Source organism: the organism of the source record quoted next, unplaced genomic scaffold (genome assembly GCF_019419815.1).
Source record: "Pyrus x bretschneideri cultivar Hongxiangsu unplaced genomic scaffold, Pyrus_bretschneideri_v1 Contig23, whole genome shotgun sequence".
Taxonomy (NCBI): Eukaryota; Viridiplantae; Streptophyta; class Magnoliopsida; order Rosales; family Rosaceae; genus Pyrus; species Pyrus x bretschneideri.
Genome location: NW_025999535.1, coordinates 2943041 through 2957097, shown reverse-complemented (window position 1 = coordinate 2957097; position 14057 = coordinate 2943041). Strand labels below are relative to the sequence as shown.

Below are 14057 nucleotides of genomic sequence, written 5' to 3'. Positions count from 1 at the left end.
ACATGTTTCGAAATTCCAAACTTTTTTTATACAAGAGATATTGGTGGAGCTTGGAGGAGTTGATTTTTTTTATTTTTTAAATACATTAAAAATTCGATCCAAATTTGTTTTTCAAAACTTTTAGATTTTGAATTTCCAAAATGTTGAATTTGATTAAGGTGTGCTGTCGTTAGGAAATTTTAATCAAAATTAACATTTCATGTTCAACTTGCACCCTTAAATTCAATTTAGTACAAAATCATATTTATATTCACAAACAATTTTCTATGCATGCAAGCTTCTTTTCTTATCCATTCGAAATATTTTACTTTTTCTTGCTCTAGAATTTGTTCATGCAGTATCATAATCCAACCATAAAAGAAAACAACATAGCCTCTTTTTTTTCTTTCAGTAGTACTAGGAAAACTAAAATTTTAAACTAAATAATGTGAATATTGATGATTTAATTATTACTAAATATTGACTAACGTGTTTTTTTATTGGTAACATGTAATTTGGTTTGTAAATTTGATTTAAAATTTTGTATTCTTAACATTATTTTTTTCTTCCTTCTCTCTATCCAAAAAGAAAAAAAAATTAAAAAATAAACAAAAGGGGAACAAATTCCCTCCAAATGATTGGTAGCCCCTCCTCCTCCTCCTCCTCTCTCTCTCTCTCTCTCTCTCTCTCTCTCTCTCTCTCCCGCCATAAAAGCCTTTCTGACGACACTACCACTGTCTCCCAATTACTCTCTCTCCTCTCTCTCGCTCGCATTTCTTCCCAGATATTCCCACCAACTGCATTTCCCTTCTCTCACTTCTCCATAACACATTCCATCTCTCTCTCTCTCTCTCTCTCTCTCTCTCTCTCTGTCGCAATCGGACGACGAAGACCTCTCAGTGTTCATCGGAAGCTCCAGTCGATTTTCGAACGAATCGGTTAGCTCTCTCTCTCTTTCTGAATGCAAATTATCTTTCTTTTTGCTTGATCCAGTGTTTGCAATTGCTTTTAATCTTTGGTTGTTCATCGAATCCGATTTCTGTCGTAGTTGTATTGATTCTTGTGAATTAAGTTTCAAGAAATCAGAATATTATATTAATTTCAATTTATTGCGAATCAATTTTGGAAAAGTAATAGATTTTAGTAGCAATTCCATTTAATTTGCCAATAAATCTTGCAGACCTCCGAAATAGTCCATCAAATATTCGTGTGTGTGTGTACGTATGTGTTTGTATTTGTTTTTTTGATATGACTGTGAAATGCAGAGCATTCAAAAAGATAGGGGAAATGTGTAGGAAAATCAAAGAAAATATGAGAAAGGCCGAGAAAATTTTTGGGGAGAATTTTCTGTTACAAAAATGCAACAACTTGCAGGCTTAGTTAGATCAGTTACAATTCTGTTAGGGAAGTTAGTAAACAGCTGGTAGTGATCTGTCCACCTCCACCATGGAAGGAGTTCTTACTAACTTCATTTGCTTTAGCCTATAGCTCTTCTAGTCACTCATATTCTCTTCCAGTACTGTTATCAAAAAACAATTTTTACGCCTTGTGTCGAAAAGTACCATTTTATGCAGAACCAGATTGGATTTTCTTTCGGCGTCATGCCTTCTAAGTTCATAACAAATAATCACTCTAGCACTAATCAAGTTCTTGATTAAGTGTTTTGTAGTTTGATGTTTTAATATGACGGTCTGCTAGAAAATATCTGCTAGAAAACGTCGATACTGTAAACTAATTTAAACACGACTAGTGATTCGAACTTGAATACAAAAAGAAACACTTGTGTAGCTGACTAGGCGATAAAAGTTTGTCTGCTAGAGTTTCAACCTTTTTACAGCCCTTGATGAGATTCCACCGAAATTCCACCATGATGTGAATCTTTTTTACCGTCTCCAAAACCAAAATAAGTTTGCTAGCTTGATTGGATGGTTAATTTGGTCCAAAAATGGGACCCACCGAAATCTGGGTGCCAAAGTTTGGTTTGCATGTGTGATAAATTTAAATTTTTCGCTACAAATTCTCTGACTAGGTGAGTTTTTTCACGAGCTTTGCACCGTAGAAAGTAAAAGGATCCCTCCCCTTATCTGATTTGAGCACAGCACAGGAAAACAATAATACCAACGCCGCTTGGATAAGGACTTGTATGGAACAGCACACCGTTACGATGGCGTCCACATGACCATATATTATGTGTAAATTTTTATCCGCATGTTCTCATTCTATTGGCACAAGACGCCATGTAGTGGTATATCCGGGTGACATATAACTTGCCCTCTTCCACTTGGCTTGCTGTAGCAGGGAAGAAAACAATGCACTGAGCGTTGCATGCACATCATATGACCTCCTTGAAACTTCATTGGCCTATTCCTTCCATTTAATCACATGTTTGTGGTTCTTTGTCACCCCCTTTTCCTTTTTCTTTTGTTTTTCGATAAGAAAAAGCCAGAGAGGGAGGACCAGCAAATCTTTATCATCATTCAAAAGATACTCCGTGAAGAAGATACTTAAAAAAGTCCAGTGGCATATTTTTTTTTCCAAGCCAAAAGGTTTTCTTTCTCCTTTTTTCAACAAGTCAATGAATGTTACGGTTTTTTCTCTCTCAGATTTCCAGTGCCTGCTGTTTATATGTTCTTATTTACCTAATTTTTATATGCCACTTTGATTGCTAGATAAATCTGAATTTTTCACTTTGATTGCTAGATAAATCTAAATTTTTCTCTTTCGCAACCATTGTTGAAATGTACAAGTTTTTCTGGTTGCTTAAGGTCCAATGGTCGCTTCTCAGCTATAGAGAGCTTCTTATTTTACGATACAAGTTATTACAACAATAACCAAGCCTTAACCCATTTAGTGAGGTCGACTGTATGAATTGTAGAATGCCACTGCGCTCGGTTTTGCACCAAGTTATCCGTTAGCTCCACGTACTCTATATGTTTTCTTAAAATCTCTTTCAAAGTCTTCATAGATCTTCCTCTACTCATTTTGACCTGGGTGGCGTCTTGATGTAGCTTTTGTTTTTAGACTTAGCGTTAATTCTGCTCCAGTTAAGGGTGTGCTTACTGTCCCTAATTAAAATGCTTAACAGATCATTGTACTTGAATACTAAAGTGTTTGGTGCTTTTTTTGGTTTGGTAAATACAACTTGTGGTCCTAGGCATTGTCGCTGCTTTATATTTTCATCCTATTTAGTCAAAGTCTGACATGTCGTTGATTAAAATGATGTCCCTGTTAAGAATTTCCACATAAATGTGCGCTTAATTAGTGTTTTAAGTCTTCGCCCTCAATTCTGTCCTTCAACTTTATGCGCAGCCATGTACCTTTGCCTTTATAATCCAAGAATCAAATGAATGAATAACATGTTAGCATGTTCTGGCTTCTTTATTTTACTAATGTCTTAGTAGAAAATGATTTTCACACACCGTTTATCTCCTACCGCACATTTTTGTTTATTTCTTATATTTGAATGAAGTAAATCAAATGAACGGTTTTAAACTGAGTGTGTAAAAGTAGAAAGAGAGACGTGAAGGAATCATTTCCCGACTAAAAATTGCCTGTCCATGTGTAGGGAGAATTATTTGTTTGACCATTTATTCAAAGTTCAAACTTAATTATGCATCGAGAGTTACCCACATGTCAAACAACCCAGTCAGATCGATGGAATGTTTTGTGGGTCATAATATGTAGTGATGGAAATTCCACCAATTAGCAGTTAACACTTGAGTCAAAATTCTTGTTTTCGTCAAACTCGTGGGTAATCTTTCAAAATCTTTCAAAATGGTAGTCAATTTATAGATAGGATCAAAATCGCTACAAAATAAAATTGGAGGAGGTCCTTGTATTTTAGAAAGAATTTTGTATTCCTTTATTATGTCACATGTCCAGGCACAACCGCTCCAAACTTTTTTTTTTTTTCGAAGTCAAAATGTTTGTAATTCAGTATGCTGGGACATGAGTCATGTCGTGAAAGTAACAGTTTAACAGTGTTGTTTGCTCATATCACCGGCTAGAAATCAACCATGTGACCATGCACAATTGCCCTTACATTTTTTGAAGCCCAAGCGTGAGTCGACCACTATTCTATGACGCATGTCATGTCTTTATAGCAACTTTTTAGTGATGTACATCAGCTATGCGTCTACGAGTGATTGCTCCTAACATTTTCTGAAGCTCAACTATGTGGTCCAATATTTTTGAAAATTGGCCATTTCGCTACAAGGACATTTTAGTGATGTGCTTAATTTGCATGGATCATCGGCCAGAAATCATCTACGCATCAACATGCGACAGCACTAACATTTTGTAAGGCCCAAATGTGCATCGTCCAGTATTCTAGGGTGTTGGTCATGTCGCTATCAAGTAGCAACAGTTTGATTGATGTGCTTTGTCACTCTTGTCAACTTTTGTTGTTATTTCTAATAAAGTAGGTTAACAATCATTTGATGTATTATTACTTCCTTAGTTCCTTGAGACTTGGACGAGACGAACTAAGCAAACTATCACAATTTTAAAATGTTAATGTTAGGGCAACGACGAAAATTAAACATGCATATATACTTTAATGCAGGTTTAATTTTTATTAATTCTTTTTTCTCCAAACAACTAACAATTTCATTTCTTTATTAATATTTGAGTTCGACTTTTGGTTAAACCTTGGATTAATGTGACATGTGTTAGAGAAGAACCCATTATGTTATTTTGCTATTGGTAACGTGTAGGTCCCAATAATTTTGAACTTCATGAGGACGAGACAATTAATTAGTAAAATTATTTTTAGTACAATTAATTAGTGAAATTTAGGAGAATTAAATTTATATAATTTAAAAATATGAGAATATATCGTATATTTATTTTATTCGAAGTACCATCTTTTGTTTGAGATTAAGTTGGATGGAACTTATTCTGTAAATTTTTAAAATGCGTGTTGTGTGGTTGTGCTAATTTAATTTGTTAAAAATAAAATAAAACCACAGAAAAAAAATTCGTACGCAAAAAGTGGAAAGTGATGTAACAAAAAAGAAAAAGAAAAAGAAAAAGGAAATATAATGGAGTGAGTTCCAGTTGTTTTTGGTTTTTATCAAATTTTTGTTCTGGATGAGATAGATATCGAGTGAGAAGATAAGAGAGTTGTTTCTTTCCAGTATATATATGTATAGGTTCACTTAAATTTGTACACTAATTTTCCAAAGGTCTTCCAACAGAACAAGGACAATTAACACATAAATGTTTTTACTAAAAATATGCAGAATTTACTCCACTAATTAGGGTCAGCTATATTTATTTCTGAAACGCGGTTTTGCGCCAAACCTTCCGTTAACTCCAAGTACTCAAAGTCTAAGTCAAAGCCTATCTATATCTTCCTCTACCCTTTTGCCTTGATCCTTTGTTTCCTAACCACATCTTCTAACCTAGAAGAATAAAAAAAAAAACTGAGATTATCTTTGATTACGAGTTAACTATAACGTAAATCTTGATGATTTTATTCCATTAAACTTGGTAGATATTTGTATACTTCTATATTTACAAACTTACACATATAGCAGTGGATTATATATAGAAAAGTGCAAATATAACAAGTAGATTAGATATTGACAGAGAAAGATGAAAATTACACAACAGAAACAATTACTGCCCTCAATTAATTTAGTTGCTAATATAGCAGAGCATTTATGCCATTTGTATAAACCACTGAACTAAGCAAAGTATCTCTTTTTCTTTCCTTTCGGGTATAAATATTTCTGTTTACAACATAATCATTGATATCTCCTGCATGGCTGTAAGGATTCTGTACCTTAAAAGCTTACACGAGGATTTTGTTGCTCCTTTCGTTTTTTCTCTCACTACGTTTTCAGATTTTGGAGATTAGCACCTCTCTCTCTCTCTCTCTCTCTCTCTCTCTCTCTCTCTCTAAACCAGTGACTGTGTTTTAGTTGACATCCATCTCCAAAGGCATATTTGATTAAAACTCAAAGTCACAGGTGAGTTTCTAGAGAGAATTCAAGAATTGGGTTTTTTTTATTTACTTGTCTTCTTGTTTTGTTTGTGCTGCTTTTGAACTCTTTGGACAGAATTAAATATGCCAACAGAAACAGTATATGATATTGCTTTCTCAGTTACAGCAAACTGAAGGTTTCAGTATGTTCGTATTTCGGTGTCTGTTGTTTCATTTGAATGATGTTCATAATTTTTGGCTGAGAAAACCAGAGAACTCCGTCACTAGCTGAGCCGTGGGCTTTGTTCTCTCTGTCATCTCCTGTTACTGTTATTTTTTACTCTTTTGCCTTATGCTTTTAACCTTTTTCATGTTGATTTTATGAATGTGAGTTTTTAAATTGCTACTTTAAAAAACCAGGAGATAGCGGTCGACCCCATTTTTCTTACTGCGGATCATGTTCTTGGGATGATTTTTATTAAATTTTTCTGTAGACCTTCTTGTCATTTTTGTTTCTGTGACAAGATTATCATGAACTGCTGTAGAGATGTTCTTATGATATTCTGACCAAGTGTGTTACGAATTTTGCTCTTGGCATCCAAAATGCGGAAGATTTTTGTTTGGCCTGTGGTGATGTTTGATGACTTAGTTTGCTTTAAACGAAATGTAGGGCACAGTTGTTCGAGGATCGCTTGTGTTAGTAAAGTTAGAAGGCAGGGTTCATTACTAGAGAGAACGTATGCCTGGGAACAAGTACAACGGTAATTCAGCCCACATCCCACCAACTCGAATTGAACGGCTCTTGAGAGAAAGGGAGCTAAGGAAAAATATCAAGGCCTTGAACTTGAATGAAACATTTGAACCTGAGTTGCAGTTAAGAGAAGATGAAAACTCAAATGCTGCCCATGTTGAACGATTCTTGGAAGGGGCTGCAGCTGCAAGGGCACTTAATGAGGGATACGAAAAGCAAGACGGGAGGCCTAGCAGACAACGACTGTTGGTTGTGGCGAACAGGTTACCTGTCTCTGCAATTAGAAGAGGTGAAGATTCATGGTCTCTGGAGATGAGTGCAGGGGGTCTGGTCAGTGCACTTTTGGGTATGTGTTTTAACTCTTCTTTAAATACTGATAATCCTTTATCGAAGTGTGTTCCTGTGTGTATCATTTTAATACAGGGGACAAGATTTTCAATTGTGTTGATATCCTTTTCATTTTAAGATTTGGTATTTTACCTCCAAAGATGAACCTAATTTGTACCGGATGGTTTTTTCCAAAGGTGTAAAGGAGTTTGAGGCAAGGTGGATTGGTTGGGCCGGGGTAAATGTGCCGGATGAAATTGGACAGAAGGCGCTTACTAGAGCTCTTGCTGATAAGGTTCAAAATTTTGTCATTCATAGACATAGATTCAGCTCATTTTCACTGATTGATGATGTATACAACTTTCAGTGTAAATGTTCATGAAATTTTAAAATGGTTGTTTTGTTCCTTGCAGAGATGTATTCCAGTTTTCCTTGACGAGGAGATTGTTCATCAATATTACAATGGCTATTGCAACAATATTTTGTGGCCCCTTTTCCATTACCTTGGACTTCCACAAGAAGATCGACTTGCCACCACCCGGAGTTTCCAGTCACAATTTGCTGCATATAAGAAGGCAAATCAAATGTTTGCTGCTGTAGTTAATGAGCACTATGAAGAGGGTGACGTAGTTTGGTGCCATGATTACCATCTTATGTTTCTTCCAAAATGCTTGAAGGATTACGATAGTAAAATGAAAGTTGGTTGGTTTCTCCACACCCCTTTTCCTTCTTCTGAAATCCATAGGACATTGCCCTCACGATCAGAACTACTACGTGCAGTTCTTGCAGCTGATTTAGTTGGGTAATTATTCCTTCTGCACCAGTAATTACTTTTCTTTGCAATTTACTTCGCTGGATAATTGAGAAATGCTGTTACTAGACTTGACATATCTTTCGAATCTATCGAGATTGGTTGTCCTTGCATCTACCATTGAGAAAGTATTTCATGTTTTCACTGACATATGCACGCAATATCAGGCCAAAACATATCCTTAAAATATCTATACCAATTGACATTTAGGTCATCCGTAAAAAATATCAGCAAAAACTAATGACATCTTGTTCTATTCCTCAAATTCTTAACACTATCTGGTTTTCATCCTTGATGCATAATATTTATGTCTAGCCGTGATATTTTTTTTCTTTTATGCTCAAGCTATCTTCAACTGCATTAGTTTGCTGGCATGAGGCATGATATGGCTTATTGTTTTTCACATGGTTCAGAAATTTCAGAAATAGAAAACCCCATTTATGTAGAAATAACGTGTTTTGATGTCTTTTTGTTGATCTTATGCATTGAACATTGCCTCCGTTCCTCTTTTGAATTATGCTACAATCATCCAGAATAACCATAAAATAATAGAATATCTAATGGGTCTGTACCATTAAAGCGTGATTCAATTTCAATTAGCAAAATGAGGAGGCAATAATATGGTATCCAATTACTAGGACGGGAATAGTGTTGACTGCTTTAGTTAACTATAAATTCATTGAAGTTCTATTTGCTACTTTGAGATGTTGTGTGAAGTGATTTCTTGCACAAAAATGTAATACGCATAGCGACTATAAAGTTTTGTGACTTTTGTCTTGTTTTTCAGTTTTCACACTTATGACTATGCACGGCACTTTGTTAGTGCTTGCACTCGCATTCTTGGACTAGAGGGTACACCTGAAGGAGTTGAGGATCAAGGGAGGCTTACTCGAGTGGCTGCGGTCTGTATCTGTTTAATTGTTACCTGTTTTTTTATTTTATTTTTTTGGTACTTTATCTTTGAAGGTTTCTAGTATCTTTTTATACAAAGTTTAGTGTTTAAAATTTTGACTGATATACACGCATTGGAATCTAATTCTAGCTGTACTTGCTACGTTATGTGTGCTTTATTTTCAGTTTCCTATTGGAATAGATTCAGACCGCTTCATACGTGGACTTGAGGTTCCTAAAGTCCAAGATCACATTAAGGAATTGAAAGAACGGTTCGCTGGGAGAAAGGTACATATTCTTTTGTTGTTTCAGTGAGAGTAGCAACGATCACTCGTGCAACGCAAACAGACCTTTATTTCTGTTAAACTTCTTTATTTTTTGGCATCATTACTCCAAGGGACTTCATAAGTTAGTTCATTTTCGAAAAAGATTTTGGGAATAGAAGCCTTAGAAGCTTTTTGTTGTTTTTTTGTTTAGAGTCTTCAGTGAGGAAAAACAACTAACATTTCCAAATTTATGCCTCTTTTTTCTCTAGGTATGATGATTGTTTTTAACATTTCAGGTAATGCTAGGTGTTGATCGCCTTGATATGATTAAAGGAATTCCTCAAAAGTTACTAGCGTTTGAAAAGTTTCTTGAGGAAAACCCAACTTGGCGTGACAAAGTGGTTTTGCTGCAAATTGCAGTGCCAACAAGAACAGATGTTCCAGAGTGTATGCCCCCTCCTTAAGATGCTTTGTCAATTGGTTTTTGTACTCTTAGTTGCGAGTATAATAGGGTAGGATCTATATACTCGTTTCATTTCTTTGTTTTATCTTTATTATGATGTATAAACTACATATCTTGCATTTCTGCAGATCAAAAACTTACAAGCCAGGTTCATGAAATTGTTGGGAGAATTAATGGCAGATTTGGAACTTTGATCGCTGTCCCAATACATCACCTGGTATGTCCTTGTTTCCTAAGTAACTATTCCATGATATATTATTGAAAGGGCATATTTGGCACTCAGTGGAATTTAATATGAAGAATGTTGATGTCATGTTATTGGTCTGTCTTTGTTAACTTTCTGTATGATGATAGCATATTCGCAGGCATAATTTGAATTTGAAATGCTAGATTTATGAAACAAGGTTCATTAGTTAGTTAAAAACCTATAGTTCATCTGTCGTGGAATTATCTCTCTCCTGCGTAGCACTATTTGATACAGTGTAATAGTTTAATCGCCATTATGATCAATAGCGGTAGTTTTTTCATCTATTTCAAGTTTCAAGACCTACTACATTTGATTTGAATGTAATACTTCCTAAACAATTTTTTTATTGTCTGCAGGATCGTTCTCTCGACTTTCATGCATTGTGTGCACTATATGCTGTAACTGGTACTATTCTACATACTCAGGCTCTGGTTCCCTGTTTCTTTTGACCCATAATTTTTTTCGAGCAAATAATTTTTTGACATAACTTTTGAGCTAGTATCTAAGAAAAAAAAAATATGTATATATATATATTTTCAGCTAGTGATATCTCCTTCTGTCTCTTTTTTTTTTTTTGTTTCCAATTTGTTCAGATGTAGCACTTGTTACATCCCTGAGGGATGGAATGAATCTTGTCAGTTATGAGTTTGTGGCATGCCAGGATGCAAAGAGAGGGGTCCTTATTCTGAGTGAGGTAATAACTAGAAACTTGCATGCTTTCTTATGCTTTATCTTCATTCAACGTCTCATTTCTACCAATTTGATGAACATATCTTCTGTCTTTATGGCTGTCATATTACATGGATTGGATCCGACGCACGAAAAGTTTATCTGATTTCAAAAAGCATACATAATCATCTTTAAAACAATCTAATATTTGGTCTTAGAACTGTATACTCGAGTGGAAGCTAGTGTCATAAATTTGCTGGAATGGAAACTGGAGTGTAATCTTTTTACCTCATGCCTTTTCTTGCTTTGACACTTCTTGTTCCTTCTGTAGTTTGCTGGTGCCGCACAGTCTTTAGGTGCTGGAGCAATTCTAGTGAACCCATGGAACATCACAGAAGTTGCCAATTCAATTGCTCAAGCATTGAATATGGACTCTGAAGAAAGAGAGAAGCGACATAAGCATAATTTTTCGCACGTGACAGCCCACACTGCACAGGAATGGGCCGAAACTTTTGTAAGGTACGCATGCTTGAGTGTCATGCGTTTAATTCTTGAAGCGCAAAACTATTTCTTTGCTATGTCTGACGATGGTAAACCAAAATAATTTAACATGGTTCCTACTGATTGGGAGTGGCATACATTGAGAGTGTTAAAATTTTTTTCCCTTTACACCCTATCAGTTTCGACCCCACTTAGTGGGAAAAGGTGATGTTGTTGTTGTACATCCTATCAGTTTAAGCATTTGAGGACAATGAAAAAACCGATAAAAATTTGGATATGTTTTTTTTACTGGAAGTTGGATACATTTCTGCATATGCAATTTCTGATACCTTGACCCTTTCGAAATGTAGTAGATGGATTGTATACTGAGACTTGACATGCATATTACTATTTTTCAGTGAATTGAACGATACTGTTGTAGCGGCGCAATTACGGACCAGACAGGTGCCACCGCCACTTCCAAACAAGGACGCAATTCAAAGTTATTTACAAGCAAATAATCGATTGATCATACTGGTATGTCATAGGAATGTCCCAGTTAAGAAGTAATGTCCATGTACCTCTATTGAATCTTTCTTTACATATCATATATCTGCATGGTATTCAAAATTTGATGGATTTTTTCATGGTATTCTTGGTCAATTATTGGAAGCTTGATGCACATAATAATTAGGCTTTGCAGAATAGTCTTCTTGGTAACCAAATCTCTATGTACACACCAAATCTCACTCCCCAAATAATAGGTTTCGGTCATTTAGTGGAAGTGTTTGACATTTATAGTAGATAATAGTACATCAAGACTCGCACCAATTTCGATACCATGAAACATGAAGTTGTCAGCTATCTCATTGAGGGTTATGGTTTTACATCTAGTTGGCATTGTAGTTAAAATGAGGTTTTATGGTTTTACATCTAGTTGGCATTTTCTTTCATCCTTCTGATCTTTTTGGTGATTGGAACTCAGGGATTCAATGCGACATTAACTGAATCAGTGGACACACCTGAGAGGCGAGGTGATCAAATAAAAGAAATGGAACTTAAACTGCATCCTGAATTGAAAGAAACCTTGTCAGCACTCTGCAATGATCCAACAACAACTATTGTGGTCCTCAGTGGGAGTGAGAGAAAAGTCTTAGATAATGTAATTCATCCATTTCCACTTCTAAGTTCTTTACTACCCTTACCTTATCCCTTTTCTAATTAGGGTGTTTTTACAGAACTTTGGGGAGCTTGACATGTGGTTGGCAGCTGAAAACGGGATGTTTTTACGCCTTACAAAGGGAGACTGGATGACAACAATGCCTGAACATGTGAATATGGAATGGGTCAACAGTGTGGAGGTGCTCTTGAGCCTTGAATTCAGTTATATTCCTTTTACTTGCATTGTCTTTCCTTCATACTTACAATGCTGATGTTATTGTTTCAGCATGTTTTTGAGTATTTCAAAGAGAGAACACCGCGATCACATTATGAACGTCGTCAAACTTCCCTCGTGTGGAATTATAAATATGCAGGTACTAGCTTTTTTTCCAATCATCTAACCAGAAAAAGAAATTGGGTTCATTGAACCCGATTTCACTTGGAGATGGTTTTTTGAAAGTATAACTTTTGGTTACTCTCATACCTACTTTTTGTTTCTGTTTCTTTTTCACCTTATCATAATTGTAGATGTTGATTTTGGAAGACTTCAAGCCAGAGATATGCTGCAGCATCTCTGGACTGGCCCAATTTCTAATGCCTCTGTTGATGTTGTTCAAGGTAGCCGGTCTGTTGAGGTTCGAGCAGTTGGTGTGACAAAGGTGAATCTAAGAACTCTTTTCTGCCTGTTGCATATATTTTTCATACAACAGATGATTTGTTTGTTATTCGTTTCTGAAAATTTTCTGTTTCGATTCAGGGTGCAGCAATTGATCGTATATTGGGAGAGATAGTTCATAGTAAATCCATGACATCCCCCATTGATTATGTGCTGTGTATTGGACATTTTCTTGGGAAGGTAACTTGTTCCGCAAGTCATGCGTTTTCTCGTCTCTCAACCCAGTTATTTGAGTCGCGTTCAACACTCGAAACCCTCTTTTTTTCATCGATTTATGACATTCTTGTGGTATTCAAGCGTCTGTTTCATTTTCATTACAGGATGAAGATGTGTACACCTTTTTCGAGCCAGATCTTCCGCCTGATCCAAGTAGTCTTTCAAGAACCAAGATACCTGATGGACTAAAGCCTAACGAGAGGCGATCTTCTTTGAAGGCTCCGGCCATCAAAAGCGGCTCAAAATCGTCTCAGAGCAAAGCGCAACGGGCGCCTTTACCAAACCATGAGAAGAAAAATGCAAATCACAACACCACGAATCCACGATGGCCATCTCCAGAAAAGGTTTCGTGGAACGTACTTGATCTAAAGAAGGAGAACTACTACTCTTGCTCTGTCGGGCGGACTCGCACAAATGCTCGGTATACACTTCAGTCCTCGGATGATGTTGTCTCGTTTCTGAAGGAATTGGCGGGTGCCTCTTCTGCAAGCGCTTCATCTTCCGGTTCAGAGATATAATGCTCTCGAATTTCTCGAAAGTGTAGCTTCACTTGGTAGCTGTTTGCACTGTAGATAGTTATAATGCTTCAGCTGAAGTATTAGATTATTGTTAGTTTACGTACTTAAACCGTCTAAACCACATTGACGATTAAAGACTTAGGGCTGTATCCCTGTTCGACAAGAGTCTGTATCCTAGTAAGCAAGCAACGCTTGCGACTTGTTGCTCTCGAGTGGGCTAAATTTAACCCTCCGACAAACTTTTTGTAGAGCCCACATGGGGCTATATCTTAGGAAAGTGATCCTCCGGATCTCTCTTCAAAGCTCAGGATCAAGTGATTCAGGTTTTTGAAATTTGATTTAACGGTAAAAAATTATTATAGCTTTTAAAAGTTTTTACTAAGTTCACTGTTTTTAGCCGTTGGATCAAATTTCAAATGTTCGGATCACTTGATGGCTTTGGAGGGAGAGATCCGGAGAGGATCTCTTCCCATATCTTAGTAAGAAAGGTTCCTATTATTCTCTGTACATCCAATAAACAATTAGAGCCATGATTAAGAAATTTTTTAGTGTGCCCAAAATACGTTCGGTACACCAAGTGTCATAATACAAGTGGTTGAAATTTTTTTTTTTTTCAAATATCCAATTACTTGTATAATGACATCTATTATACCGAGCAGTGTTTTGGGCATGC

The 14057-nt window shown here is 36.1% G+C and overlaps 1 protein-coding gene across 3 annotated transcripts; it reads left to right on the top strand.

Moving 5' to 3' along the window:
• The first annotated feature begins 695 nt into the window (after positions 1-695).
• LOC125477926 (alpha,alpha-trehalose-phosphate synthase [UDP-forming] 1-like) lies at positions 696-13606 on the top strand. 3 transcript variants are annotated; one of them, XM_048585445.1, is made up of 18 exons: positions 696-917; positions 6579-7005; positions 7184-7281; positions 7400-7788; positions 8585-8699; positions 8875-8976; positions 9251-9401; positions 9546-9634; positions 10021-10069; positions 10258-10358; positions 10665-10852; positions 11233-11350; positions 11799-11975; positions 12052-12174; positions 12261-12348; positions 12593-12633; positions 12732-12830; positions 12971-13606. In XM_048585445.1, exons 2-18 carry the CDS (start codon positions 6648-6650, stop codon positions 13382-13384), a joined length of 2700 nt encoding a protein of 899 aa, XP_048441402.1. In that variant the 5' UTR covers positions 696-917; positions 6579-6647; the 3' UTR covers positions 13385-13606. The 3 variants fall into 3 exon arrangements, with proteins under 3 accessions (XP_048441402.1, XP_048441400.1, XP_048441401.1); XM_048585443.1 differs by having other exon boundaries at positions 697-917; positions 12503-12633; XM_048585444.1 differs by lacking the exon at positions 696-917 and adding an exon at positions 5671-5954 and having other exon boundaries at positions 12503-12633.
• The last annotated feature ends 451 nt before the right edge of the window (positions 13607-14057 follow it).

Bases quoted from the DNA above. Each gene is read 5' to 3' on its own strand.
- LOC125477926 (XM_048585443.1), top strand. From the start codon at position 6,648: ATGCCTGGGAACAAGTACAACGGTAATTCAGCCCACATCCCACCAACT. The intron at 9,635-10,020 runs GTATGTCCTTGT...TATTGTCTGCAG, and splicing joins CTGTCCCAATACATCACCTG to GATCGTTCTCTCGACTTTCA. The intron at 10,359-10,664 runs GTAATAACTAGA...TTCCTTCTGTAG, and splicing joins GGGTCCTTATTCTGAGTGAG to TTTGCTGGTGCCGCACAGTC.